At 39.0% G+C, this 27,085-nt stretch overlaps 1 protein-coding gene across 1 annotated transcript; it reads right to left on the reverse strand.

Moving 5' to 3' along the window:
* Nucleotides 1-6,910: 6,910 nt before the first annotated feature.
* Nucleotides 6,911-23,875, reverse strand: LOC124291376 (MFS-type transporter SLC18B1-like). Its single transcript, XM_046728363.1, has 13 exons — nucleotides 23,704-23,875; nucleotides 23,325-23,420; nucleotides 22,843-22,916; nucleotides 22,321-22,468; nucleotides 20,897-20,965; nucleotides 20,702-20,792; nucleotides 12,142-12,275; nucleotides 11,736-11,834; nucleotides 9,095-9,186; nucleotides 8,359-8,454; nucleotides 8,133-8,207; nucleotides 7,357-7,450; nucleotides 6,911-7,150 (listed from the first exon to the last, which is right to left on the reverse strand). Exons 1-13 carry the CDS (start codon nucleotides 23,848-23,850, stop codon nucleotides 7,028-7,030), a joined length of 1,338 nt encoding a protein of 445 aa, XP_046584319.1. The 5' UTR covers nucleotides 23,851-23,875; the 3' UTR covers nucleotides 6,911-7,027.
* Between the last annotated feature and the right edge of the window lie 3,210 nt (nucleotides 23,876-27,085).

The raw sequence follows: 27,085 nt of genomic DNA on the forward strand, positions 1-27,085 counted from the left end.
ATCGTACAGTCGATTGGTGTATATCGAACTGGTTCATAACTTGTCAGATTTTTTCAAAATATACTGAGGGAAAAAAATAAGGGATCACATGAAAGGACATGTGTTCCTTTACTTTTTTTCAAGGTTTCGTCACAAGCTTTGCATCGCCTGTATTTTTTTCCCTCAGTATATTTTCGAAGATGCTGAGAGCACGTCATATGAAAGTTGGCCCTCGTTTTAGCTGCAACAACAAGAATGTAACGTGAAACCCAACAACACATTTACATGACGGAAAATAATTATGAACGATGTATATTATTGTTTACAACCTGTAAGCAGCTGCGTGTTTACTCAGTGTAACGTGTGTACTATCTTTAATGTTGCCATTCCCAACAAAAGAGAACCGTAACTATGTTAACCTCAGAATAACACTTTCTTTGGGAATCCGTATTGCGATTTCACATACTGTTGTTCAGAACATCTATGATCATATACTCCTCTATGAAAGTAGGGGAACAAAGTATTAGGGCAAAGAGAAGTGACGACGACAAACATACTTTGCAAGAGCGTTGGAGGTCATAGCACATGCTGTCATTCTCTCGTTGTATGTTCTCATTTCGTGTATTCATAATACAACTATCCATAATCTGAAGGGTACTTTTCAATAGTACATGTATATAGGCTTTCGTCTCAAACGTTGAGCCATCATGTCGTTTTGATGAACACAAAGTAAAGTTCGTACATGTCATTGTTGTAAATATACACATGCTAAACAGGAACCGAAACACCTATGATTGTAATCCCCATAGAGTCAATTAAATTCATGTCACAATTGTGTTTATATGAGTATACATTCATTTTAGATATGCACGTGTAACGATCACAGGCAAACATCACGTGCAATACGTGTTCCAGTCATTAAGCAAATATCAAGTTCCATTAAACTGTTCTTACAGCTCGATAACTTGATTTCGTTGTTGATAAGCAAAAGGGAAACACTGTACAACGAAGTATCTTGGAGCAAGTATCTTCTCGCGAGGGTTCTTTGATGGTGTCATGATGCCGCTCACTGTACAACGAAGTATCTTGGAGCAAGTATCTTCTCGCGAGGGTTCTTTGATGGTGTCATGATGCCGCTCACTGTACGACAAAGTATCTTGGAGCAAGTATCTTCTCGAGAGGGTTCTTTGATGGTGCATGATGCCGCTCCCATTACTGCAAACCTGACCTTGTGACGATCTAAATGGACAATGGTTCATCACTGACATCCTGGACAGGCTTGTTGTACAACATTTTAAAGACCATTCTCTGACCACGAGGCCAGTCTTAAGTGCCGTTGGTGATTTCTTACGGCAAGATTCGCTTGCAAAGTTTCCCTTGCCCCGCCAGGAGTCCAGGCCGCAATCCCACTAAGTATGTTTGGAACATTATGGGTTGTAGATTACGCTAGCGAGATCCTTATTTTATATTTGTGATGGAGTGAAACGAAGCCCTGCTTCAGGAATGAATGGGGTCGGTGGGGTAGCCTAAAGGTTAAAGTGTTCGCTCGTCACTCTGAAGACCCGGGTTCGATGCCCCACATGAGTACAATGTGTGAAGCCCATTTCTGGTGTCCCCCGCCGTGATATTGCTGGAATATTGCTAAAAGCGGTGTAAAACCATACTCACTCACTCCTTCAAGAAGGCCATATCTCAACGTCAAATTCAACGTGTGACACAGTCAAAGAGAAGATTGGCTGGTTGGTCTGTTGTTTAACGCCGCACTCAGTAATATTCCATTTGTATGGCGGCGGTCTGTAAATAATCGAATCTGGACCAAACAATCCAGTGATCAGCATCATGAGCATCGATCTGCGTAGTTGGAATACAATGGCATGTGTCAACAAAGGGTGGTCAATGAGGAGAAGGGTCGGGGATGTTATTGCATTTGTCGGAAAGTTTTATAACGTCACACGACCCAAATTATCAACACTGCGGAATGAATCAATGTTTTGCCATTTTTACTTTATCGTTCTTTTTGCTTTTACAGTTTCATTTTAATTAATTTATCCAGTTAAATATAGGTTGCATAGTGTTGCGATATTTTTCCCTAAATAATGTAAATACGCTATTCTGTTTTGATTATAATCAAAACTGGATACCGGTAACAATCAACGTGAGTAACCTACAGAAACCATATTTGAAAAACATGTTAAACATATCCTTCCCTTACACCCAAAGATATAGATATTTAGCTCCAACCATGGACGAAATAGTCTGGTAGTATTAATTGTGTTTATCGACCTTGCACAAATAGACTTTTGTCATGAGAATCAGACAAACTTGTCATTGAACAGATGTTTTCATGTATATGACACTGTTAACAAAATCGGTTGCGTCTGTTCCAAATGATGTATGAATTTCATTTGTATGCGACAGATGTTGAGTTATGAAAACACTTTGTTTTTTAAATAAATATACACTTATTTTCGAGAAACATGCAAACCACTGAATGGGAATTGAAACGTGTTGCTGGTATATGTTGCTACATGTATATATCATCTTCCTGACTCAACCGCCCAAACAGTCTATATCAGAGTCTACGTGTTACCTTTTTCCTAACACTACACCATTCTTGGCTTGGCATTTCTACACACCGTGACACCATGAAACCCTCACCATTTTGGTCACTGTGATAGCCCTTCGAGTTTTAAAACGTCCCACACCAATAACATCTGCATATATACTAAACCGCAAAAGAAACGCCACACCGATAGAGGTTTCTTAAAGCACCCACTTTATTCGCTCTAATTAACAATCAAAACGGAGGATTGAGTTCAAACTTGACAATTATGGTTAAAATATTTTCGGGAGTTCACACAAACAAAATCACCAAAAATGGTATCATTAGGATACCTCATAGTCAGTATCGTGTGTGGCAACCATGGGCATCGATGACGGTTTTGCATCGTCTGTACATGGAATGAAGTGGCCTTAGGCACAAATGGAACAAATGTGTGCATTAGGTTTTGAAAGGTGTCGTTTCTTTTGCGGTTAAGTATACAATATGTCAGATATATACAATGATATTATATAATAGTTAACTGTGTATCACTTCGAAAAATCTCTGTCTGATTCTATAGATTTGAAATGGCAATGGTAGAAACTAGGATTTTGGGGGGTTTAACACGTGATATAGATAAAGAAGGCAGTTTCTGGGATGGTATGAAAAAGGTGTCAGCATGCTGGGTTCAAAGGCTTCTGATTTCTGATCTGAAAAGATTTCATCATCTTTCGCAATAGTATGCGACGTTTTAAAGCAGAGACAGCTGGTGTTGGTGTCGCCACTCGCAACTGGGGTCCAGAAAACAGTCAAAGGAATGAAAGTATCTAACTCCATGGATGAATGAAATGATTGCTCAAGGTGATGACTTCCGCTTTCTGTGATTCCAGGAGACCCTACCTGGATACAGTCGTGGCAAACTCTCTAAGATGTGCGGTTTAACCAGGTCAATGCACCTATACACAAGTTATACAAAGAACTGTATAATTAGCATTATGCAATTTCATTTCTGCTATGACTCTTGAAGATCCGGGTTAGAATTGGTCTTCAGCAAATTATGATCACCAGGTAATACGGTATCTAAGATTACACATATTATTAGTTATATAGTAACGCAAACTGTACATGGATAGTACTGTATGAGATAATATTTGACATCAAATTTCTCAGTCGATCATTCGCATATCAGCGGCGTCATTTTGAATCACGTGACCTGACGATTCCCTCTATAAAATAGTGACACACGTGTAGTAAAAAATCATAATGTGTGCTACTAAACTGGAATGGATTTTCCGATTCTGCAATTCGGTATTAAGCACTGAACCAGTACAAGTGTGGCCTATTACGTGTACAATTGTTTTGAATTGAAAGTGTATCCGTCATTAACGTTTTTGATCAGCAAAAACACAGCATGTGTTTTAATTAGAGATTTATAGAAAACGCGATTTCCGCATTAAAGCGGGACAGTTATTTCGGATTAACCACATAGTCACATGGCTCCTAATTTGCTACAGCTAGGTTCATTGGTCATTTGGAATTGCCACAATACAAAGAGACTAAGTATCATTGGCTGAAAGTTATTTTGAATATTCCAAGTGTATAGAGAAAGAGAGATGAATTTCACCTGCGAGAAAATTCAGCCTGATTATAAGGTTGGAGGCGTTTGCTAATAGTAGATCACGTTTCCTGATATAATGAACAGAGGCATGGAAATTGTAAACACAGACTTTTCAACATCCAGAACGAACACATACCAGACAGTGTGTGATTCTCAACTGAGTCATCAGGGACGTAGATACCATTATAAAAAAGCCCGGGCTTACACATGATTACAGCTAAAAAGGTTGGGCAAGTCCTCAATACATCTAAATATAAAGCTTTGCAACCTATCGGGCTTACACGAAAACATTGGTTTGCTACGTGCCTGGCATAAGATGGTAATTAAACATCAAACCGAAGGTAAAATGCATATGTCAAAGAATTCAATAGAAACTAAATACTAATTTGTTTATATGGAAATTTCTAAGGACCGACTGGGGGTGGATTACCTGTTCAACATTTCGGATGTCTATGTGCGATGACGTCATGTCTTATTGTAAACATGACCATAGTATATATCATGAAGAGTTAATGACACAAATTTTTAATATGAAGCATATTTGACACAATATTGCCATGCTCATGTCACGTCACGACTCAGTTCATTCACTCAGTGATCATGTCATTTAATTCGTTTTCCAGAGCATGTCATTCGTGCCATTCTTGTTGATCGGATTGTGGAATAGGAGTGAAGTCGATGACTCTAAACAAATAAGATTATTTTGAATTGAACTGATTATCTGATTATAAGAAGATCAACATGAGCAGAAAAGTGAAGGTCGGTATTGGAATCAAATACTTTCACGCTGAACTATGGACACACTGTCATAAAATCTAACTCATGACACCGGATGTAGTATTAACGAAGAAAGGAGTGGTTTCAACTTCTATATTTACAACGTGTCGGTACAGAAGCAAGCACCAGCCAGAGAAATGCTCATGGCTGCATATGAGATACAACATTACACCAACAGTCAAGGATTATAGATAGGGATAACGACTGACAAAGTCATAATCGTAAAAACGTTTAGGCAAAGGAACGAAGCGTGTACAACGAAATGGTTGATTAAAATTTGCAGTTACAGTGTGTTAAATTTGTTGAATGAATGAACAAACGAACTAAATGTCCTCTGGATAAATACGAATATTCACCAAACTTAAAGATCGTGAATTTTATGCATATTAATAACTCAAACAGACATATCACAAAGGTGGGAAGAGTGTCTCACATATATACAAAATACCAACAGTAAGTAACATTGGAAATATAGTGAGTGAGTGAGTGAGTTTTACGCCACACTCAGCAATATTCCAGCTATATGGCGGCGGTCTGTAAATAATCGAGTCTGGACCAGACAATCCAGTGATCAACAGCATGAGCATCGATCTGCGCAATTGGGAACCGATGACATGTGTCAACCAAGTCAGCGAGCCTGACCACCCGATCCCGTTAGTCGCCTTTTACGACAAGCATAGTCGCCTTTTATGACAAGAATGGGTTGCTGAAGACCTCTTCTACCCCTGATCTTCACGGGTCATTGGAAATATATTTGCCACAGGTTGTTCATGATATTTGATATTACATGTATGGCCTGAATGTTTTCTAAAGGAATTAAACAACTTTGGGGGTTCTACTAATACCTTGAATGCTGTTGTACTGATCAAAAAGTACGTTTGCCCAGTGCGTGCAATGTGCAGTACAACTTGCCCCTTTGCATACACTGGACAGTGAGATACAGAATACACTGGACAGTGAGATATAGAATATTGTTTTGATATCAAAGCCTGGCATCATCTTATATCAGTCGGTATGTGTGTCAGGGATATGTGTCGAGAAACGTAGTAGGAAGGAGACAGCTTCAGGAGTGGTTGTGAAACCTCTATCTGCAAGGGATTTAAATGAGAGCGCTCAAGTCGAAGGATGGCAGCTACGATTCATTCCACATTATCACGAATATCACAAGACAAAGACACAGCTGTAGTCGCTCATGAACCTGTACCCACATTTCTGGACATTGGAGCACCTCAGAGTCTCCAATCAACGGAAGAGTTCACTGCTCGGATCATACACGAACTCTGATCTCTGTGGCCAGATCTTGTGTTAGCGAAAGCATGTCCCCGACATCCACAGCGCCGGGGTGGAGTAGCGGCGACTGGAACGACTGATGGCCTGGATGTGTGACAATAAGCAGAAGGAGGAGCCTTGGCTCTCGCTTTGTCCAATGGTCCTTGAATACGTATCATGACACCATTAAGATGTCTTCTTACCAAGCTCTGAAAAAAAACCCGCGCTGTGGGCTGGTCTCCTCTGCATATCACAAGCCGTGAACGAAGACCTAGAGAGATTTATTGACACCAACTATGCTGCTGATATTATGCCAGACGCCGCTCTCGGTGTGCCTGCTGATGTTCACACTACATGCCGTGCCTGATGATGACGCTCCTGTTGAGGTCCTGCCAGATGTTGTTGCCGACACTCTTGACCTCTCGCAGTTCGACGGGAGCAAGATTTACCCCAAGAGTAATTTGGGTTGTCATGGAAATAGATGCATGGAAATGACTGAGCAAATAGCAAGAAATCAATTTGAGTTTGAAAGATATGGACTGTGGGCATTACGGCTAGATATGGACTGTGGACATTATAGCTTGATATGCACTGCGGGTATTACGGTTAGATATGGACGGTGGGTATTACGGCTAGATATGCACTGCGGGTATTACGGCTAGATATGCACTGCGGGTATTACAGATAGATATGGACTGTGGGCATTATGGTTAGATATGCACTGCGGGTATTACGGCTAGAAATGCACTGCGGGTATTACGGCTAGATATGGACTGTGGGCATTATAACTAGATATGCACTGCGGGTATTACGGTTAGATATGGACTGTGGGCATAACGTTATCATCGGATGTCACCGTTCGCTGTGTTTTGACCTTCCAATATTGTGTAATTCTTGTTATATTGAGGTGGTTGAGTGGACAGATTCCTCCACCTGAACAACAGCAATGGTCCAAACAAGAGTAACTGAAACAACGAGTGAGACAGGTATACCATTAAAGGGCAAATCTGTCGTCAAAAGCTGCTTTCAAAGTTTATTAATAACATAAACATTTCTGACTCGCTTATTTGTTTTGTTATTTTTAAAATAACCTTTGTCCTTAGTTTCTAAAACTATTAAATGGTTCAGCTTAAATAAAACAATATGCCGACGTTCATGTCGACATCCTCACCGGAAGCATGAGTACAGGAATGCAAGATGTCATTGCCCAAGCGAACCCGAAGTGTTCTGTGAGGACACCGCCGACTAGAGGACCAGTAAACGTTCTGAAAAGGAGAAACGATTTGTCACAAATATGTAACTAGGGATTGCACCTAAAACACTTATCGTATTTCTGTCAACATTCAAAAATACGGGAAAAGGATCTGAATATGTGCGTATGTTACATCAGAGGCTACGATGCAAACAGCCAGAGATGAATTCCTAAATAGTTGTTTTGTTGAACCCCATTGTTAGCATCCCATGCTGTAATGAGACCCGTGAAGGTCCGGGTTAGAATTGATCTTTAGTAACCCATGCTTGTCGTCAGAGGCGACTAGTGGGATCGGGCGACAAACGGGCTTGGGTGGCCAGGCTCGCTGACTGGGTTGACACATGTCATCCTATCCCAATTGCGTAGATCGATGTTCGTGCTGGAATATTGCTGATTGCGGCGTAAAACTAAATTCACTCACTCACTCCCTTGCTGTAATGAAGCTTTAATATTGCCACAAGGATGGTGGAAGCATCACACGGTGTTTCATGACTCGACAAGTGTACTACATGCATATTCGTACTGACAATCTGTGTCAAGATCTATGAATACACAATGTCATTTAGAAAGTGGTCAAATGCAATATTTGGGATTACACTTTCTCAGTTACATGTGTCAAGATCGTATTATCCCATTTGGATGCAATCGTAATTCAGATCATTCTTGATTATCCCAGAAAAATATACTATACGTACCCTAGATAGTTAGCGGCGTGAATTGTGCCCGAAATCATGCCGAAAGTAGCATTGCTTTCACTGTATCCTAGGCGTCTAAAACAGGAAAGTTGTTCCAAAAAAATTTACATAAAGAAAGGAGCAATTTTTCTTATGTTCAGGTTTTGTATAACATCATAACACAATGATTCAAGAAACCATCAAACAAAATCATGATGTTCATTTATCTGGTATTGCTGTGTCTCACCTTGCTTGTGCGAAGATGTATTTGATCGAGCTGACAACGATTGGAGCCGTGCACAATCCAACGAGCCCTACAGTCAGTACACTTAACCACAATGTGCTGTTCAAGTAGAAAAGATGTTATTGAGCCACATAATTCTTTATCACTTTTAGAAAATCATCCACTTCAATCACTACTCACTACACTGCACTATTAATATTTTCTGAATAACGATATGTTGCGCACCAGGTGGAATATCTTTGACCTGCCAAATATTCAAGTAATAATGCAAATGAAGGCGAGGATATTTGCAGAAAGGCGCATTTTAGTGAAAATGAAAATTTTGTCCGAAGGATCTCCACAGTGAGGTCGACCTTCATTTTACTGACGATTTCTTCATTCTCACCAAACTTGTTTCGTGTAAGGGGTAAACCAAAATTGGTGCAGGCTACTAACGTGGAAACTACATTGACTCCAACCGATCGATACGTCCATAAATTGTTCTCGGGGATTAAATATTCTTCATGTGGTACTACAGGAGTTGTTCCAGCTTCTCCTAAGGGGGGGAGGGGGGGCTTATCTTAAGACAGGGCTGTTCAAATGTCATTGATGTCAATTTTAATTGTCCACTTGCACAAAGCATTCTCAGGTGATCTAACTTCCATGCGTCAACCTAGGCTCCAGGTTGTGGTGGCGATAGGGATGCTATTGCAAGTGAATCCTGCTTTGGTCATCATACCAGTATATTCAAGTAAACTACCTTGATACACATATGAAGGGAGCTGGTCCAAGAAACAAATATATAATTGCTCCACAAATCATGCCAGCAACCAACACCGGAACGGCTGGTGCCTGAAAGGGGAATAACATACATTATTCTGCAGTTAAAATATTCGAAAATAGGGGTTATGACAATTTAATTTACGTACAAGTACACTCAAGATGTTGAATACATTTAAATGAGGTGAAAATATTCCAGTTACAGCACACACTGTAAACTAGTGGTGGTTCGATTAATTGAAATAATTACAAGATTGGTCGCGAACTAAACGACCAAGCAATCGATCATGTTTTCTCATAATCGAACACAAACAATTTTGGAACATGTATTTTGCTTTAACAATATTTTTCACAAGGTTGGTTTTGTCTGTCACATTTCATTAGCACAACCAGCTCGTTCCAAGTCAGGATTGAATTTATCTTAAAGACTCCAGGAGCTTTAGGTTCCTAGCATACTAGTCATCCAAAAATGTAAAATTTGCAAATGCATTTTGTGCAATTTGCAAAAACTCGAAAGAATTATGTGTTTTTTAATTTCTTGTGCATTAACAAACATAAACAGGAAAATTTGATAAATGACGATAACCAATTATTTTCGATGATTGATCGGTTGTGATGAACCAATCATCAATTATGAGACACAACTATATGTCTTCTTGTTAGTGCATTTCTGACATTTGTAATATTAATTGATTTGGAAATGTTCAAGCAACTAACCCTTAGTCCCTGAATATATATATATACAACTGTAAACTAGTAAGATCTTAAACGTTTACCATTTTTTTAATATGCCCCGTTAAGGACTGAAAATTGTATGACTGTTCATAGACGGTACGTACATATTGTATTGTGTCCAGTGTTAAGTCTAGTACACTGGGAACAGGAACCCATGTCGCAATGTCGAGGTTTTTGGGTGGTTTGTTGTTTAACACCGCACTCAGCAATATTTCGGCTACATGGCAGCGGCCTGTAAATAATCGAGTCTGGACCAGACAATCCAGTGATCAACAGCATGAACATCTATCTACACAACTGGGATACAGTGACATGTGTCAACCAAGTCAGCGAGTCTGTCCACCCGATCCCGATAGTCGCCGAGCATGGTTTGCTGAAGACAAAGTCTAACCCGGATCTTCACGGGTACAATGTCGAGGTAATGCAGTGACGGAATGTACTTTTACGCCGCTGTCAGCACTGATCCTGCTATGCCACGTGTTCAAGTCTCTGCCAGACAAATGGGTGATAAAATATGAGAGCAGCGGTCCTTGGCATCACCTGACACTGAATTTTGTTGATCCAAGTCGACGACTCTAACCTCCCCCAATGGGCCTCTACGACCATAGAGATATATTTGTATGATAACATGCTAGTTTTAAGTCAAAACCTTAATTCTCGCCACGATACGTCTGAAATATTGCCGATGTGACGTTAAGCATTAAATCATTCACTCACTTTTCAACCAGTATGGCGTACCCGAATGGTAGCGCAAATGAGGAATCTTTATCTTGAACAAGCTCAACACAACTTTTAAAACACTCGTCCTGAAATAATAATATTGCCACGAGCATACAATTCAAACACATTTTTACAGTTTATAATATATATATTTGTTTAGCTATGTTAAGGTCAGATGCCCGATAACAAGCACACAACGGTCTTTCTGATGTACTGTCTTTCTGAGTAGTACCTGACGATTTCATGTAACTCAATTGAGGCCAATATGACATCATCGAAAAATGACCTATAAGACCTTGAATTATAAACAAAGTAGCTATAACAAATATAGGCTTAAGTTACCAATATGTACTGACACATAATGTTGCGCATATATGGTCTTTTTATCGCTGGAGACCGCCTCTGTGGTGTAGTGGTTACAGCGTCCGCCCGGAGAGCGGAAGGTCGCGGGTTCGATCCCCGACCGCGTCATACCAAAAGACGTTAAAATATGGTACTTGTTGGTCCCTGCCTGACGCTCGGCATTAATGGGTACAACAAGGACTGGTCGGCTCGGAGTCAGTATAATGTGTCTGAGTGGGGTATTCATGCTTCACTGCGGCATGGTATATTAGTGGGCTAGCACTATAAAACCAGCTTAAGTCTGGACTAGTACAAGCAGCCGCACATACACATATACACGCATGCATGTCGTCATATGAGTGAAATATTCTCAAGCACGACGTAAAACCCAATTTCACCTCACCTCACCTTTTATCGCTGGTATGATATCTGGTAGGGAGTGGGCTGCTTCAGTTACCAGAAGTGAGTAAGCTTGGGAACTAAAGCTTCTTTTAAAATCTAATGGTTGATCCAATGTTTGAAGGTATTACACAATATCACATTACGTGTTTTTCTGTTTGATAAAGGTCATGGTCGATAAATAGGATGGGCCTCAGAGGTAAAAGCTTAGCTGTTCCTCGTGTTATTTTAACGAATTTGTATCTGACTATAAATGTACAGTGCTTTACTGTCCTTTGTCGGCAGGTTTTATAATCTCTCTATATATTCTATTTCAGTGTCAAGTGTTCTCGTCACGATATGGCTGAAATATTGCCGATGTGACGTTAAATAATAACTCGCTCACTCACTAAATATGTACAGTGCTATCTTCTTAATGTACGCACACAGTTTTCCAGAAGGTATCCACAGGTCATTGACGAGACTGAAAAGGCAGCCGGGCATGCTGCAAAAGCAAAGCCAATCTCACTTTGGGTCAGGTTGAACTGAAAACAAATGAGTAGTAATTTGTTAAGTAAACTGATTTAATTTCAACAGCGGACCTCCAAGAATGCTTTAATATGAACATCAGTATACTTTTATCTGTGTTGAAAAGTATTATCTGTCCCACATAAAAATGCTTTATAACATCGAGGAAAATATTACGATAACTCACAACGAAGTATAATATGTTTTAAACGTATATGTATTTTATCTGTGTTAAGTTTACCGCCGCCAGATAGCTAGAATATTGCTGAGTGCGGCGTTAAACAAACAACAGAAAAGAAACAAAACAAAACAAACAACGTTTACCTGCCCAAGATGCTCCGCATACACGGGGTGCATGATAACAGTGGCAAAGAGAGCAACAAATATACTGCATATACCAAACCAAACTTCCGGGGAACGTAGAAGCGGTAAACTTGAGTTCTTCGTCGACTCAACGTCTGCAAATACATGGAAGTATAAGTTAATGTTCGAGTCAAATGGGGAACAGTTCAAAGTTTGAAATTGTGCTGCTCTTGTAAGATGTACACTCATGTGCCTATTGAAGTTCCCAAAATGGCCGCCATGTCATTTTCGCTTACTGTGATGGTATGTAAATAAAGTTTGATTTCACAATAGTGCCTGAAGCCACTTACCCGATATTTTCAATATGTAGTAATACAGCCATTTACTGCAAGTACAGCCCTCATTCGCCTAGGTAGAGTAGAATACAGTGATTTTATGTACTCTGGAGTAAGTGATGTCCAGATACATTGAACGTGATCTATCAGATCCTGCTTCCTTCTTCATGTAACTGTCTTTGTAGCCTGACTTTCAGAGTTCTCCATACAGTTTCAGTGATATTACAGTCTGGGGACTGAGGAGGCCAATTCATTGAGTGAATGTCATTGTCACGTTTCCATTGAATTGTCTGTCTAGACACATGGACAGGACAAATGTTCTCTGGAAATATATAGCCCCGATATGCTGGCTATTACTGGCCAAAGGTTGCTGTCCAGTATATCTATATACTTTGTAGAGTTGATATGACCATCTACATCGACAAGCGTTCCAACACCTTCAAAACAAATACACCCCCAGAACATCACACGGAGACGTGGGGCATTTTTATCCCTATACACACCAAGGCACCGGGGTTTCCACTTTTCTTCATTAGTCCTCCAAACACAAACTTTCTGATCTTTTCCTACAACAACGGGATTCTCTGAAAATATTACCCTAGACCAATCTCTATTTACATTCCATCTCAAATGTGTTCTGGCAAAGGCTCTTCTCTTGAACCTGTTTTGACAGGTTATGGTAATTTTCTTCTTCATAACTCTTCTATGAAAACCATTTTCATGAAGACACCTTTGTATTGTCCTCTTGGATAGCCTTACTTGAGATGTCTGGTTCCAAAGTGAAGATATATCCTGAAGAGACTTCCTCCTGTACACTTAACAATCTTCAATAAAACCCTAGTATCTCTGTCAGCTGATTTTCTTCTCCTGCCACTTCTTCTTTTCCTTGAGAAAACCTCTTCAGAAATTTACAGACAGTAAACCTATTAATTCCAGTTATTTTACCTATTACACTTCCGCTCTTGCCTTCTGACTTCAAACTTAATATGAGCCTTTTCTGATAGGCAGTAAGATCTTTCCCTCTAGGTGCCATGACACTTTGAACAGACGTCATACTAAGCACTTGAGAGTTATTCCCCTTTTGTTTATTTACAAAATCGAACAGGTGTTAAGTCAAATTTGTACCCCATAAAATTTCATACCCCATAACTATTGCTAAGATGAAATAAACTTTCATTTAAAAGAACCAGCTACTACTGGCAAGAATCATAGCGGCCATTTTGTGAACTTTGATATGGCACATGAGTGTAGGTATGGGATCAACACAATCATCTGACAGTACCACATGGATAGAAGTATGGTTTAGTAAGTAGGTTACTTTACTCGCTCACTTTGAGCAAATATAATCATTTGTAATTGATACACATAGGTGCACACATCGTGAGGCTACATGTCTAACGCTTTATGTGAGAGAAATATAGAAGAATAAAAGTTACATTACACAGCGCTAAACGAAAGATGTTTATTTTTAATGGTAGTATGTTTTATGTAACACGTCACAATTTAAATCTGGATTCACAAAAGTCCAGAAACTCTCGGCACTGTGGACACTTTCTGACAAGGGATTCGACAAAATTAAACATGCAGTTGTTATGAATATATGCTAAGGATTAAAAATTGAAAAAATATTAAACATTATTAAAAAATCTCGCCCATGGGCGAGAATATTTAGTTTTACTCAAAATACATGATTTCCAAGTTTAAAAGGTTGTAAATGAATGAGTGTGTGTTTATAAGTATCATGCCACAAAATATCAACTCATTTTGACTTAATTCGGCTAATTTAGAGCGATATTAAAAAAATCTGCATTTTTTACGGTAACATGGATTAGCTAATAATGCATTGCCGAGAGACCCACATTCACACGATCACTCAACCATACCCATTTCCGGTTGAGCCACACCATTTTCAACTCTTGTTTTCTTAAAAGTGGCTTTCCCGGGTTATAACTATCAGCACATCCCAATCCGACCATCTGCCATTAATTACCTGTCATGAGCTATCAGTTGTATTGAAAATATAAAATGTACAACAAGATGACTAAATGATACATCAATTAAAGTGTTTACAAACAATCTTAAAATGAACATTAATACATTTTAAGAGCAAATATTTTACTTGAAAAAAAGTTGACGGAAGTTTGACAAATTCGCCTAGGATAAATAAGTTATTTAATTTCCGCAAAGCTCCTGTGTTGGTCTTGTGTATTGGACTTAAACAGCCACGACTTTCAAGTGTAGTTTGCTTTCCATATATACAATCCATTGATCACACTGGGCTAGGTGTGAGATATACAGGTGCTCGTGAGGGTGTTTTGTTGAAAACTACTGACTGCGCATAACGCACAGACAAATATCGCACATTCTAAGGAAATCTCAAATTGATTGTTTTATAAGGTGTCGAGCTGACCAATTGGAATTCTGTTTGGGGTTACTCACTCTATCAGGACCAAGACTTTTGTTATGTGTATAAACTTCCTTTGTTATGTGAAATTAGGGTGTAAATATATTGTTGTTTACATTGGTGATGCATTGCAAAACCTTATATACCAAGATATGAACATGAATAATCTTGAATTTCAACCTTTTGTTAAATTCTCTTTTGTGCATTAACTTATTTGTCATGCAAAATTGGTGTGTACATGTATATATGTGTGATTGAACAACCCTGTTCACTGAGATAGGAGTAGGAACTTTGACCTTTCTCAAGACGTGCATATAATAGTCTGTAAAAGACATTGACATTTATGTGTATATGCTCTTGAAAACCTTGTTTGGCAAGATGTGCCTTTTAATTTAGCTATTGTGTGCATGTTCATAAAGTATTTCAATTTTGAACATATGGTTTAAACATATTTATATTCTCAGAGAATCTGGTTTGGTAAACAAGCAAATAATTGCTTTTGTTAATACCTCACCAGTACATATATAATATAACAGAATACACAAGAACTGGATACACAAAACCGTCAAATTAATTCCTATCATATGTCGTAGCAAACTGTCACTGACGCCTTCGGCTAGGTGGACAAGCCGAAGACCCGGGTTCGAATCCCCACAAGGGTACAATGTGTGAAGCCCATTTCTGGTGTCCCCCCGCCGTGATGTTGCTGGAATATTGCTAAAAGCGACGTAAAACTAAACTCACTCACTCACTCACTCGGCTAGGTGGATAAAACGGGAAGCAAAAATCCCCGTATACCCCGCATCACAATAGTACACAGAATTTATCTTAACGAATGTTTAAAGACACACAGACAGACATAGTTTATTAAAGTGGCCAAAGTACGTAAACAAGATATAAAACACATATAAAATAAACACATAATGTTTTAAATACATCCAGCCTTAACAGGCTTATGAGACACTGTTATCTAGAGGGTCAAAATATACATCATAGCAAGATTTTTTTATAAAACCATATAAATACATAACCTTAGGTAAAAATATCTTAAATCTCTCTTCATGTAAATATAGCATCAAAACAAGCTGAAATTCAGTCATATATTTCACTAACATGGTACTGACTAGTCGATTTGAACCACTGCTTCACGGTTCACTGACTGCCGTGGATGCATGTACTACTTATATGTTATTGAAACAATTTAAGGTAAAATTTGGCTTTGAAATGTATTTAGTTAATGTTTTAAATTGTAACCACAGGTCTGCATTATGTAAATTAAGATTATCATCATACATTATTAATTGAAACTGGTAGACATGGTAGAAATAAAATCCCACGGGATGAAAGAATTTGTACTAACTGTCACATAGAAGACGAATTTCACTTTTTACTCAAGTGTCCATCGTACACCCACCTAGATCTATTCATTAAAAGAAATATTATTGTAAACACTATTCAGTTTATAAATGTATACAATAATTATCATCAAAAAATAATACTCAACGCTCTCTAGGTAGATATGTGTATGACGCATTCCGTGTAAGAAACAACTTTTAATTTATTAATAATGTCATCCTCACCATCCAGCATAAATATTATCTATATTGTATTGTATGTATGGCCAGAGGCCCATGTGGCTTGCGTCAATAAAATCTGTCTATCTGTCTGTCTGTCTGTCTGACAACCGACCAGCACCAGGTATAAATGATACAGTACAACCAGAAATTATTGAGAATTGAAAGATTGTAATTTTTTTTTTTTTTCACTCATTACTCACGTATTAAATGTGAATATTAGCAGAACATAACTCCAGATTTAAAGACAGGTGAACTGTTAGTATTTTGTCAAGTCACCATGGGCAGCAATGCAGGCTTCAATGCAGCGGGGCATACTACTGATCAAAGAAGTAATATCGGACCACCACTTCTTTCATTTCAGCAATATTTGTCAGATTTTTCTTATTGGCACTTTCCTTCATAAGTCCCCAAACATTTTCTATTGGATTTAGGTCAGGGCTATAGCTTAGCCAATCTAATAATGTCATATTTTGGGTCCGAAACCAGGCCTGTGAATGCTTTGAACGATGTTTGGGGTCGTTGTCCTGCTGGAAAATCCCAAAATGTCCATAGAACACGTGAGCAGATGGAAGTAATCTATGTGTACCGCGCACTGTTCATATTCCCTTCAAATACACAGAGGGGCGTTGCCCCTAACACAGATATCCCACACGTTAAATTTCGGACTGTACTTTGGGCGCTGATACAAAGCTTTTTCAGTTTGTTTGGTCCAGAATTTCAGTGTATTAGGAAACAGCCACACAGAACTTTCATCTGAGAAAATCACATTGTCCCAGTTCAAATTTATATGCTGTAAGCACCAGTTCAACCTTCGCTCCTTTTGTTCAGGTTTCATGATCGGTGATGGAATTCCTCGACTTTTCAGCCAACCCATTGCATGCAGCTCAGTTCTAATTGTCTCCTTACAGACAGCCACAGTTCCTCTATCAATCATATCCAGCCTTAAGTTTTCTAAACCCCTTCGTTTGTTTTTAGAAACAAGAATACCAAGCCACCTCCTGTCACCGACAGTCAATTTTCCATATCCATTTGCAATATTTTTCAAAACACGATTAACAGTGGACAAAGGGATGCCTGCTCTACTTGAAATCACTTTAGCTGATCTGATGTCCTTGTTAAAATACTCTAAAATCAACTTCCTCTTTTCTAAATCATCCGTACTGAGGATCACTAAAAGGTCGTCTGCTAGCAATTAAACAAAAGGGGATAACTCTTCACAAACTAATGAAAAGGATTAACGGAGTTGTCCCTCTTGAATGAAACCAAGCTCTTGATAGCTGATCAAGGTTGTTTATACTAGAAATCCAATTAAACATATTCCTAAAATTCTCAATAATTTCTGGTCATACTATATAGACTGCCTGATAATTTTGTACTACACCACCCAAGCAGTGTACGGCCGTGCACCCGCATACATGGTAATTTGTTCAAGGTCACGTGAATCAATCAGAGATGGACATTCTTACATGAGGTAGGATAAATGTGCATTGTACGTGCTTAGAAACCTTGAACTTGCAGTTACATTTCATTATTTGTGTACAGATATTGGTCTAGAATAATTTATCAATTCGTTTAGTCTTGAAGATGTATTGATGCAGTGACTCCATTATGTTCTTGTTGACATTGTTGGTAGCTGGAGGTGTTCCTTTTTCACAGTTTGGAGTGAGTGAGCGAGTGAGTTTAGTTTTACGCCACACTCAGCAATATTCCAGCTATATGGCGGCGGTCTGTAAATAATCGAGTCTGGACAAGACAATCAAGTGATCAACAGCATGAGCATCGATCTGCGCAATTGGGAACCGATGACATGTGTCAACCAAGTCAGCGAGCCTGACCTCCCGATCCCGTTAGTCGCCTCTTACGACAAGCATGGGTTACTGAAGATCAATTCTAACCCGGATCTTCACGGGTTCTGCGCAATTGGGAACCGATGACATGTGTCCACCAAGTCGGCGGTCTGTAAATAATCGAGTCTGGACCAGACAATCAAGTGATCAACAGCATGAGCATCGATCTGCGCAATTGGGAACCGATGACATGTGTCAACCAAGTCAGCGAGCCTGACCACCCGATCCCGTTAGTCGCCTCTTACGATAAGCATGGGTTACTGGAGGCCAATTTTAACCCGCACCTTCACGGGTTTCACAGATAAAATGAAGCAATTCGCATTCTGTTTTCATGAATAGTAGAAATAATTTTGTCAAGTGTTGTTTTTCGCAAACCAAAACAAATTAATTGTTAAATTAAGTTAGCTTGCCAGTGGGTCAAACTGTTTCGCCCATTGTCGACTGACAGTTATTACTGAGTTTTGAGTAAAAGGAAATATTTTAGCCCATGGCCGATATATCTGTTATAGAGCTCTAAATTATCCGAATTAAGTCAAAAGATTGTATCATGATACTTAAAAACGTACTTTCATTCATTTGCTACCTTCAAAACACGAAAACAACATGTATTTTGAGCAAATGTAAAGATTCTCGCCCATGGGCCAAATGTCGTTTCGCCCATGGGCGAGATTGTTTAAATAACGCTCTAAATAAGTCCTAATAAGTCATAACGATATAATTTTTGTCATGATATTTATAAACATACACTCATTCATTTACAACCTCCAAAACCTGGAAAAAATGTATTTTGAGTAAAAGTAAATATTCGCTCCCATGGGCCAAAATGTTTCTCGCTCATGGGCGAGTTTTTTCAGTACCACTCTAAATTAGCCGAATTAAGTCAAAATGAATTGAAATTTGTGTCATGATACTTATGAACATACTTTCATTCATTTACAACGTTCAAAACATGGAAAAACATGTATTTTGAGTAAAAGTAAATATCCTCGCTCATGGGCAAACATATGTTTCGCCCATGGGCGAGATTTTTTAATATCGCTCTAAATTAGCTGAATTAAGTCAAAATGAGTTAAATTTTGTTTCATGATACTCATAAGTATACACTCATTCATTTACAACGTTCAAAACATGGAAAAACATGTATTTTGAGTAAAAGTAAATATCCTCGCTCATGGGCCAACATATTTTTCGCCCATGGGCGAGATTTTTTAATATCACTCTTAGTTAGTCGAATTAAGTCCAAATGAGTTGAAATTTGTGTTATGATACTCATAAGTATACACTCATTCATTTACAACCTCCAAAACATGGAAAAACATGTATTTTGAGTAAAAGTAAATATTCTCACCCATGGGCGAACATATTTTTCGCCCATGAACGAGATTTTTTTATATCGCTCTAAATTAGCTGAATTAAGTCAAAATGAGTTAAATTTTGTTTCATGATACTCATAAGTATACACTCATTCATTTACAACGTTCAAAACATGGAAAAACATGTATTTTGAGTAAAAGTAAATATTCTCGCTCATGGGCCAACAAATGTTTCGCCCATGGGCGAGATTTTTTAATATCGCTCTAAATTAGCTGAATTAAGTCAAAACGAGTTGAATTTTGTTTCAAGATACTCATAGGTATGAACTCATTTATTTGCTACCTCCAAAACATGGAAAAACATGTATTTTGAGTAAAAGTAAATATTCTCACCCATGGGCGAACATATTTTTCGCCCATGAACGAGATTTTTTTATATCGCTCTAAATTAGCTGAATAAAGTCAAAATGAATTGAATTTTGTGTCATGATATACATAAGTATACACTCATTCATTTACAACCTCCAAAACATGGAAAAACATGTATTTTGAGTAAAAGTAAATATTCTCGCTCATGGGCCAACATATTTTTCGCCCATGGGCGAGATTTTTTAATATCACTCTTAGTTAGTCGAATTAAGTCCAAATGAGTTGAAATTTGTGTTATGATGCTTTTAAACATACACTCATTCATTTACAACCTCCAAAACATGAAGTCTGAGCGAAATTAAACATTCTCGCCCATGGGCCACTGTTCGCCCATGGGCGAGCGAGTTTAAATTGAAAGTTTTTTTCATTTTTTCATCCTTTGCATATATTCATAACAACTGCATGTTTAATTTGGTCAAATCCCTTGTCAGAAAGTGCCCACAGTACAGAGAGTTTCTGGACTTTTGTGAGTCCAGATTTAAATTGTGACGTGTTATGTTATAATTACTGAAAAATAATAAGAGAATCTTACAGATTTTTAAATGGTTCATATATGTTTCTTGTGTATGTTAACTAATTGTACTGCGTTGTTTCGTGGACATTGAACCTGAATATTACACTTGGGGTGAAATATTTCTTGATTTCATGCATTGCACAATATATTTGTGTTACGTACGGTCCAGAGTAGGGAGAAGAGCATAGGAGACACATCCAAAGAAAACTGTACATGTACCAAGGGCCCAGAAGGGAAGTCCATACCCTCCTAACTGTAAGATGAAAGCACGTTGCGCATTACTAAGACTTTGCCGTCATATGTAATATTATTCATAGAAAGGGTTTGCCGCTTTATATAAAATGTCCAAACTAATACCTGATAGAGTCCTCCTCCAATTGCTGGTCCAGCCATAAACCCGAGGCTAACCACCGTCTCCAGTATGCCCTGAGGAGATTAGGGTAGAACTTTGTTCAGAGTATAAAATTAGTATATATTCACGAACAAAGGAAAAATCTAATGGTATTTCTCGCATTATCCCATTGTCTTAATCGCTATGATAAGATACAACCGCAAAAGAATGCCTATACAATCATGCAAACACGAATTATCCTCCTACACAGAATATCAGTAACACACAGTTTTATTTGTATTATACAAGTTTATTCACGGCAATGCATTTTGGGTTATGTGATAATTTCCATCAGCATGTCAGTAAAAAGATTCTTTTAAATCTTATGCTGACACTCCCCTATCAAACGTATTGCAGAAAAATACACCTTTTGATTAGTAATCATAATATCATCCTTTAGTAATTCAATATTTGTACGGTTAATAAATTGTCGCGACAAAAGGTTTAAGAGTCCCCTTTGAACCAGCAAAATAAAACACAGACAAGTCTAAAATATTCAATAATATATTGAACAAACAATGAGCTAGCTAGAATGAATGACAAATCAGATATCTAGTACAATGCAATTGAGTCACAAATCTATAATATTGGGTCACAAATATAAAATATTAACTCACCACAGTCTTGACATTTACAGTGTGAGCAGATATACTGATTGAAAGTTGTTTACAATGACAGTAGACGAATAGGCAGGCACGTTAAGTCTTGACGATGTTGATTAACGGTGGCAGACAGATGTGTATAATTTCAGTCATATGAAAGGTTTGATGTTATTCCGTGTTGCACAACACAACAACCAGCCTTTATATAGCTCTTACACAGTTCTCGAGCATTCTAGCAAAGCTGGGCTGTATCATTATCCACTCAGAACTTTCGCGAAATCCGCCGAACACACGACATGATCAAAGTCGTAAATAAGATTGCCAAAGGAGGCAACTCTGAAGCGCTATCAAAAAGGCGTACGCTAACAATAATATTGCCATTGAACATACATGATGCGAGATGCGAGCCACAGCCCACACTCAAAACTTTAAACATTGTGACCCATAATAACTATCACTTAATCAATGATATTACACATTACAAAAAAAACCCACTCTCATAACAATATAAGACTCCAGACAACAATATGAAGAATAGTGAAAAATGCTCTTGACACAGACATTCTCAGTGTTCACAAACCAACATCTTTCATAGAAATCATATGCCTGCTTACAGTGGTGAGATGTTTTGGTATGCTGGTTTATAATTGCTGCTTTATAGCATTTAGGTACCGCTTTAGGAGTGAACCGATTACCAATGCGATATACGCGCAAATAACCCCATCATGCCTTCAACAGCGAAATTAAAAATGACATATAGACACAAGTGCATCAAAACAGCAGCTTACATATACGGAAACGACGGTTTCGGGAAACGTGTGTCCAACAATCGCAAAACTCGATGTCAGAACTGCTGCCGTTCCCAAGGCTTCTACTGTTCTAAGAACTAGACAAGGAACAACAAACAAGGGACCTGCAGGAAGCCGGTTCATCCATCTGCAAAATGTTACATGGGTTAACGTAAATATACTGAATTAACGAATTTTTGTTCCATTCCATTTTAATACGTACTTCTTATTGAATAGTTCCAACATATGTCCACTTCTGGTGACTACGGTCTACCTCCGGTATAGTAGCCTGTCTTTCCTGCAGTAACATGACATGACTGCATGGTATTTGTTTATTGATTCCAAGTGAACACCTCATCTGTCTTACTACCAGCAAGAGGATCTATTTAATTTTGAATCTCAACGTGAGATATGAAGGTTTTCCCGTTATGGAAGGTTTCCACTGATCTCGTGATAAACCGTATGACAATCAACAATGATTAAATGGAAACAACACTCAACATATTCTAGTACCAAATTTACCCGAACAGTACTTCACAAATGCCAAACATCCAGAGTCCAACAATATAGAAGGAGCGTGGACTGAACTTGGACAGCTGAAGAAAACAATGAAAATGGTCATTCAACAGATGCCGTCATCAAAATAGCAGTACAAACGAACGATGATTATGTTTCCGAATATAGGTGAAATTGGGTTTAACGTCGTGCTTGAGAATATTTCGTTCATATGACGATTTCCGAATATAGAAATATTACATAAATTTAGAGTATTGTGCATAGCTTTGAGGTTCTTGAGAGGCATATAGAAGTTGGTATTCACGTATAAGACAAAATATTATGGATGTCAACTTCCTGTTTATTGTATACACAACGTTTCAGGGCTTTTCCTGACGAAGGGGCAAGGAAAAGTCCTGAAACGTTGTGTATACAACAAAGAAGAAGTTGACATCCATAATATATATTTTGTCTTATACGTGCATAACGCTGTGTAATATATAACTTACCAGGTATCCAATAATGGGCGATGTCAGAAAAATGACAAATTCAGAGCAGCCATAGATGACCCCGATGACGGTTTCACCCACGCCCTTTTTGGCAGCCTGGGAAATGTAAAGGAACATAATTTAACGTGTTTGTATCACGGTCAGTTCGTCAGAGACGTCCAGTTACAATCTTTTCTTATGTTCAAATCACCTTCATGAAGTAAGAAGCATTCTAATGTCCAAGTATTATCTGTAAATTCACATTTTGTTATTATGATTCCGAAGTTATTCCGATTGAATAGTGAAACGTATCAGCATTTAAAACAGTTGACATAACAGCAGTACCATCGGCAATCGTTTTACATCAAACGTAAACATTTACTATATTTTGTGGATATACCTCTATTGCGTAGAACGGTGCAATGAGCGAGACACAGCACAGGACGCAGAAGTTTGACGCAGCAATCACTACCAAAAGAAGCCTCTTCTTTGTCTTTTTGCTGCTGGTTAACCCAGATTTATCTTCCGTTGTGACTGACTCTACCATTGCTGGATATTGCAGAGATATAAATATCCTTCTCTGGCTAAACCCTGTGACGTGCCACGCTTAGCCAGCAGCGAAAAAATGACAAGTGCAACATAAAACAATGTCCTCAAATGACATCTACTTTATGTGGCATAGATGATATTATAATGAATATATATTTCCTGATTATCCCTTTTTGGATGTAGATCCAATGAAAAATTCATTTCATTACTGTTTATTTCATAAATAAAAACTACACGACAGGTTTCACCAAATACAACCCACGCCACGCACGTTGTAAACTATGTAACAGATTGTCCGTATTGCTTGTTCATCGTTGTTACTGCTTTGAATGTCGGAGTTAATGGTGATTACTGTCAATAAATAAAATGCTTTGTCATTCAGTATTAGTCACCTTACCTTATATATCTCAGACTACCTCGAAGGCTGTTCGTAACAGCCCTTTCACCAAGCAAGCTCATTCCTAATAAGGGGAGCCAGTAGTTAACTTACGCTGAATTGTAATCTTCTGATGGCTGTGGCTTTAGTAGGTTCCGTTGACACCAGTGGTTGAACATTGTTTGTAGACAGGATTTCAGTGGCTTCCGGCATGATGGCGTTGTCTTGTTTCTTGCTGATGTGACCGCAACTAATTGATCTTCGGTCAAGTTTGTACACTGATGCCTGGTGTTCTGTGTGTCGGTGTCGAATAAAGTGAAATTAAGATTGCGAGTCCTCATAATTTTATCTTGCCAATTGAACATTTATGTCTCAGAATTTTATTCAACTTAGGATAAAAATTGTTTCAAAAGATCATAGATTCATACATGGATTGTATTACCAGGGGATATGCACATTAAATGAAACACCGAGAAGGGTTGGTCTAATTAAGTTAACGCTTATCACGTACCGCACGTGCATTTGTTTCACCGTTCCAACTACTGAGCTTACCCCTTGTAATACAAACCAATAACAGCGATTTGCATCCTGGATCAGGGTAATCTAAAGCTTCATTTAATAGATAAAGCCTTAGTTGGACCCTTCCATTACCATCTACTACAGAGCTTTATTTCATAAAATAAGACTTTTCAAGCAAAATGTCCCAATTCCCAAAGAAATGTATTCCCCAAGGGGTGTGTCTCTATCACACGAAACGGTGGGATACGAACTCCACCGGTATCTTACCTCTATGTCGTGTTGACGGGAGGTAATACTGTACCATACGGTACGATCAATAATTCTTCTCTTACAAACCCTCTCCCTGGCCCATCCATCAAGTAGTACAAGTTAGGTTCGTCGGCTTTGATGTCCACTTTATCTATGTTGTAAGTTTTGACTGACCATATAGGATCAGTAGCTCGTTTCGAGTATCCCCTTCGTGTTCCCCCGGGCTGGTATAGATACCTCACTAGGGATCTATCTGGTATCTGTTTCTCCTTCCCACGCAATGGAGCAGCCGGTTCTGAGCCATCACTGATTTTAATTTGATAGCGTCTGCCGGTTTCTTACCAGTGAGTCGTGTGTGATTTCATGGTTGATTGCCGACACCACCTTAGGGAGCCGCGCGACCCATTCAGTCGTTCGGTTTCCGGGTTGCTCATTTCTCTCGCGTACTGATACCCGAATAAACGCTCAGCCAAAGTCCTATTAAATCTCTCTCTACTATAGCTTGACTGCGATGGGCTCCAACCGTGCCACGCCTCACTCGTACTATCGTGCTTAGTCAGCAACTGTGACACAACACCCATGAACTCCGACCAGGGTCAACTTGGAGCTCTGTTGGCCACGTCAGCGGACTGCGTTTGTATATACGTTCGAATCCTCTTGAGCTACCTGGGCAGAATCTTTCGTGGTCAATGGTTCAGCTTCCTTATACCGGCTGGCTACATCCACGATAGTCAGGGCATACTTGTAGGTTTTACGTCTCACCCTGTCGTGAGGTAGGAACAGTAGGTCTGCTTGGTGAACGTTATTAGTTATATTAATACCAAACTTCCTTCTAGGCACATAGCGTGGTGGTGGTAAATATATCTGCCAAAGTGCTTGTTTTTTCAAGCCATGTTTTGACCTCCTCCGGGGATACTCGAGTTATTTTAGATAGCTTATCTACAGCGCTAGCTCCTTTCCAATATCCACGCGGACTGTAGTAAATAGCCTCAAACTTTTTCTGGTTCCGTGACATGTCACTATTTATTTATACCTATGTTCTTGGTTCAATTTTCTCATGCCCGTACGCGTACGTGTTTATCCCATCAATGGCTATCCAACGTTTGGTATCCATAGGGGATAATGATGTTTTATTTATAGTCAACCCGTATATCCTATGCCCATCACTTCTAAGTGTGTTCATTTTATGTTTAAAGGTACGGGTCTTGAACAGAGCTTCCTTGAATCTGGCGTGTTTGATGTGTTGTTTCACCACGTACTTCTTAACACCCTTAGCTTTCCGGATCTCACCATTGTCGACCTTCAGTATGGAGTACATCTTAGGCCTCAATCCTATGTACTCGACTATGGGCGTGCCAGCACACTCGTCCTTCATCTTACCTAGGACCTTTTTATTCACCGTGCTGTGTATGGCATGGTCCTTGGGATAGTCGCTGGTGTCGTACAAATCGAGGTGTTTTTTCATGTCCTCGTACACGTCCTCGGTTCGAATCTCCATCAGCAGGGAATCCGTGTCAGTGTACAGCACTTCACACCTGTCATCGTACTGTTTCTTCAGCTCGTTGTAATAAAAGTCATACATCAGGTGTTTGGATAAATCGAGGATGCTCATCCCAACGTAAACAGGCCGGTTTAATATTATGTGACTTTTCTTCATGTGTATGGCAGCCAGGTCGTTATCGAATATCTTACTACGGTTGAATGCAGGGTTAGCGATCAGCTTCCTGAGTTTTTCCTCCTCATTCGACCGAACCAGCTTCACGTCCCACGCGTTTCCTCAGGTTCTCCATCGTCTTACCGAATACCGAGTTGTTCATGAGCTTATACAAGTTTTCTCAAAAAGTCACTGGTGGCCAGCTTTCGGAGGTCCGTGTTCATTCTGATGTAAGGCTCCATCCAGGGGCTCTGGTTGAACACGAGCACCCTGTGTATTTTGGTCAGTTTCATACCCAACGACAGGTACAGCTGCAGGTTGCGATAGTGAACTATGTATTTGGTCTTATTCATTAAGTTAGGCACGAGTTTTTCAACGCCCGTCACCCGCCTATCTAACAAGTTATGTTGGTATTCAGACATCCAGTCTGGGTTA

Source organism: Haliotis rubra, unplaced genomic scaffold (assembly GCF_003918875.1).
Source record: "Haliotis rubra isolate DU_JTF1 unplaced genomic scaffold, ASM391887v1 Scf49, whole genome shotgun sequence".
In the NCBI taxonomy this organism is placed as follows: domain Eukaryota; kingdom Metazoa; phylum Mollusca; class Gastropoda; order Lepetellida; family Haliotidae; genus Haliotis; species Haliotis rubra.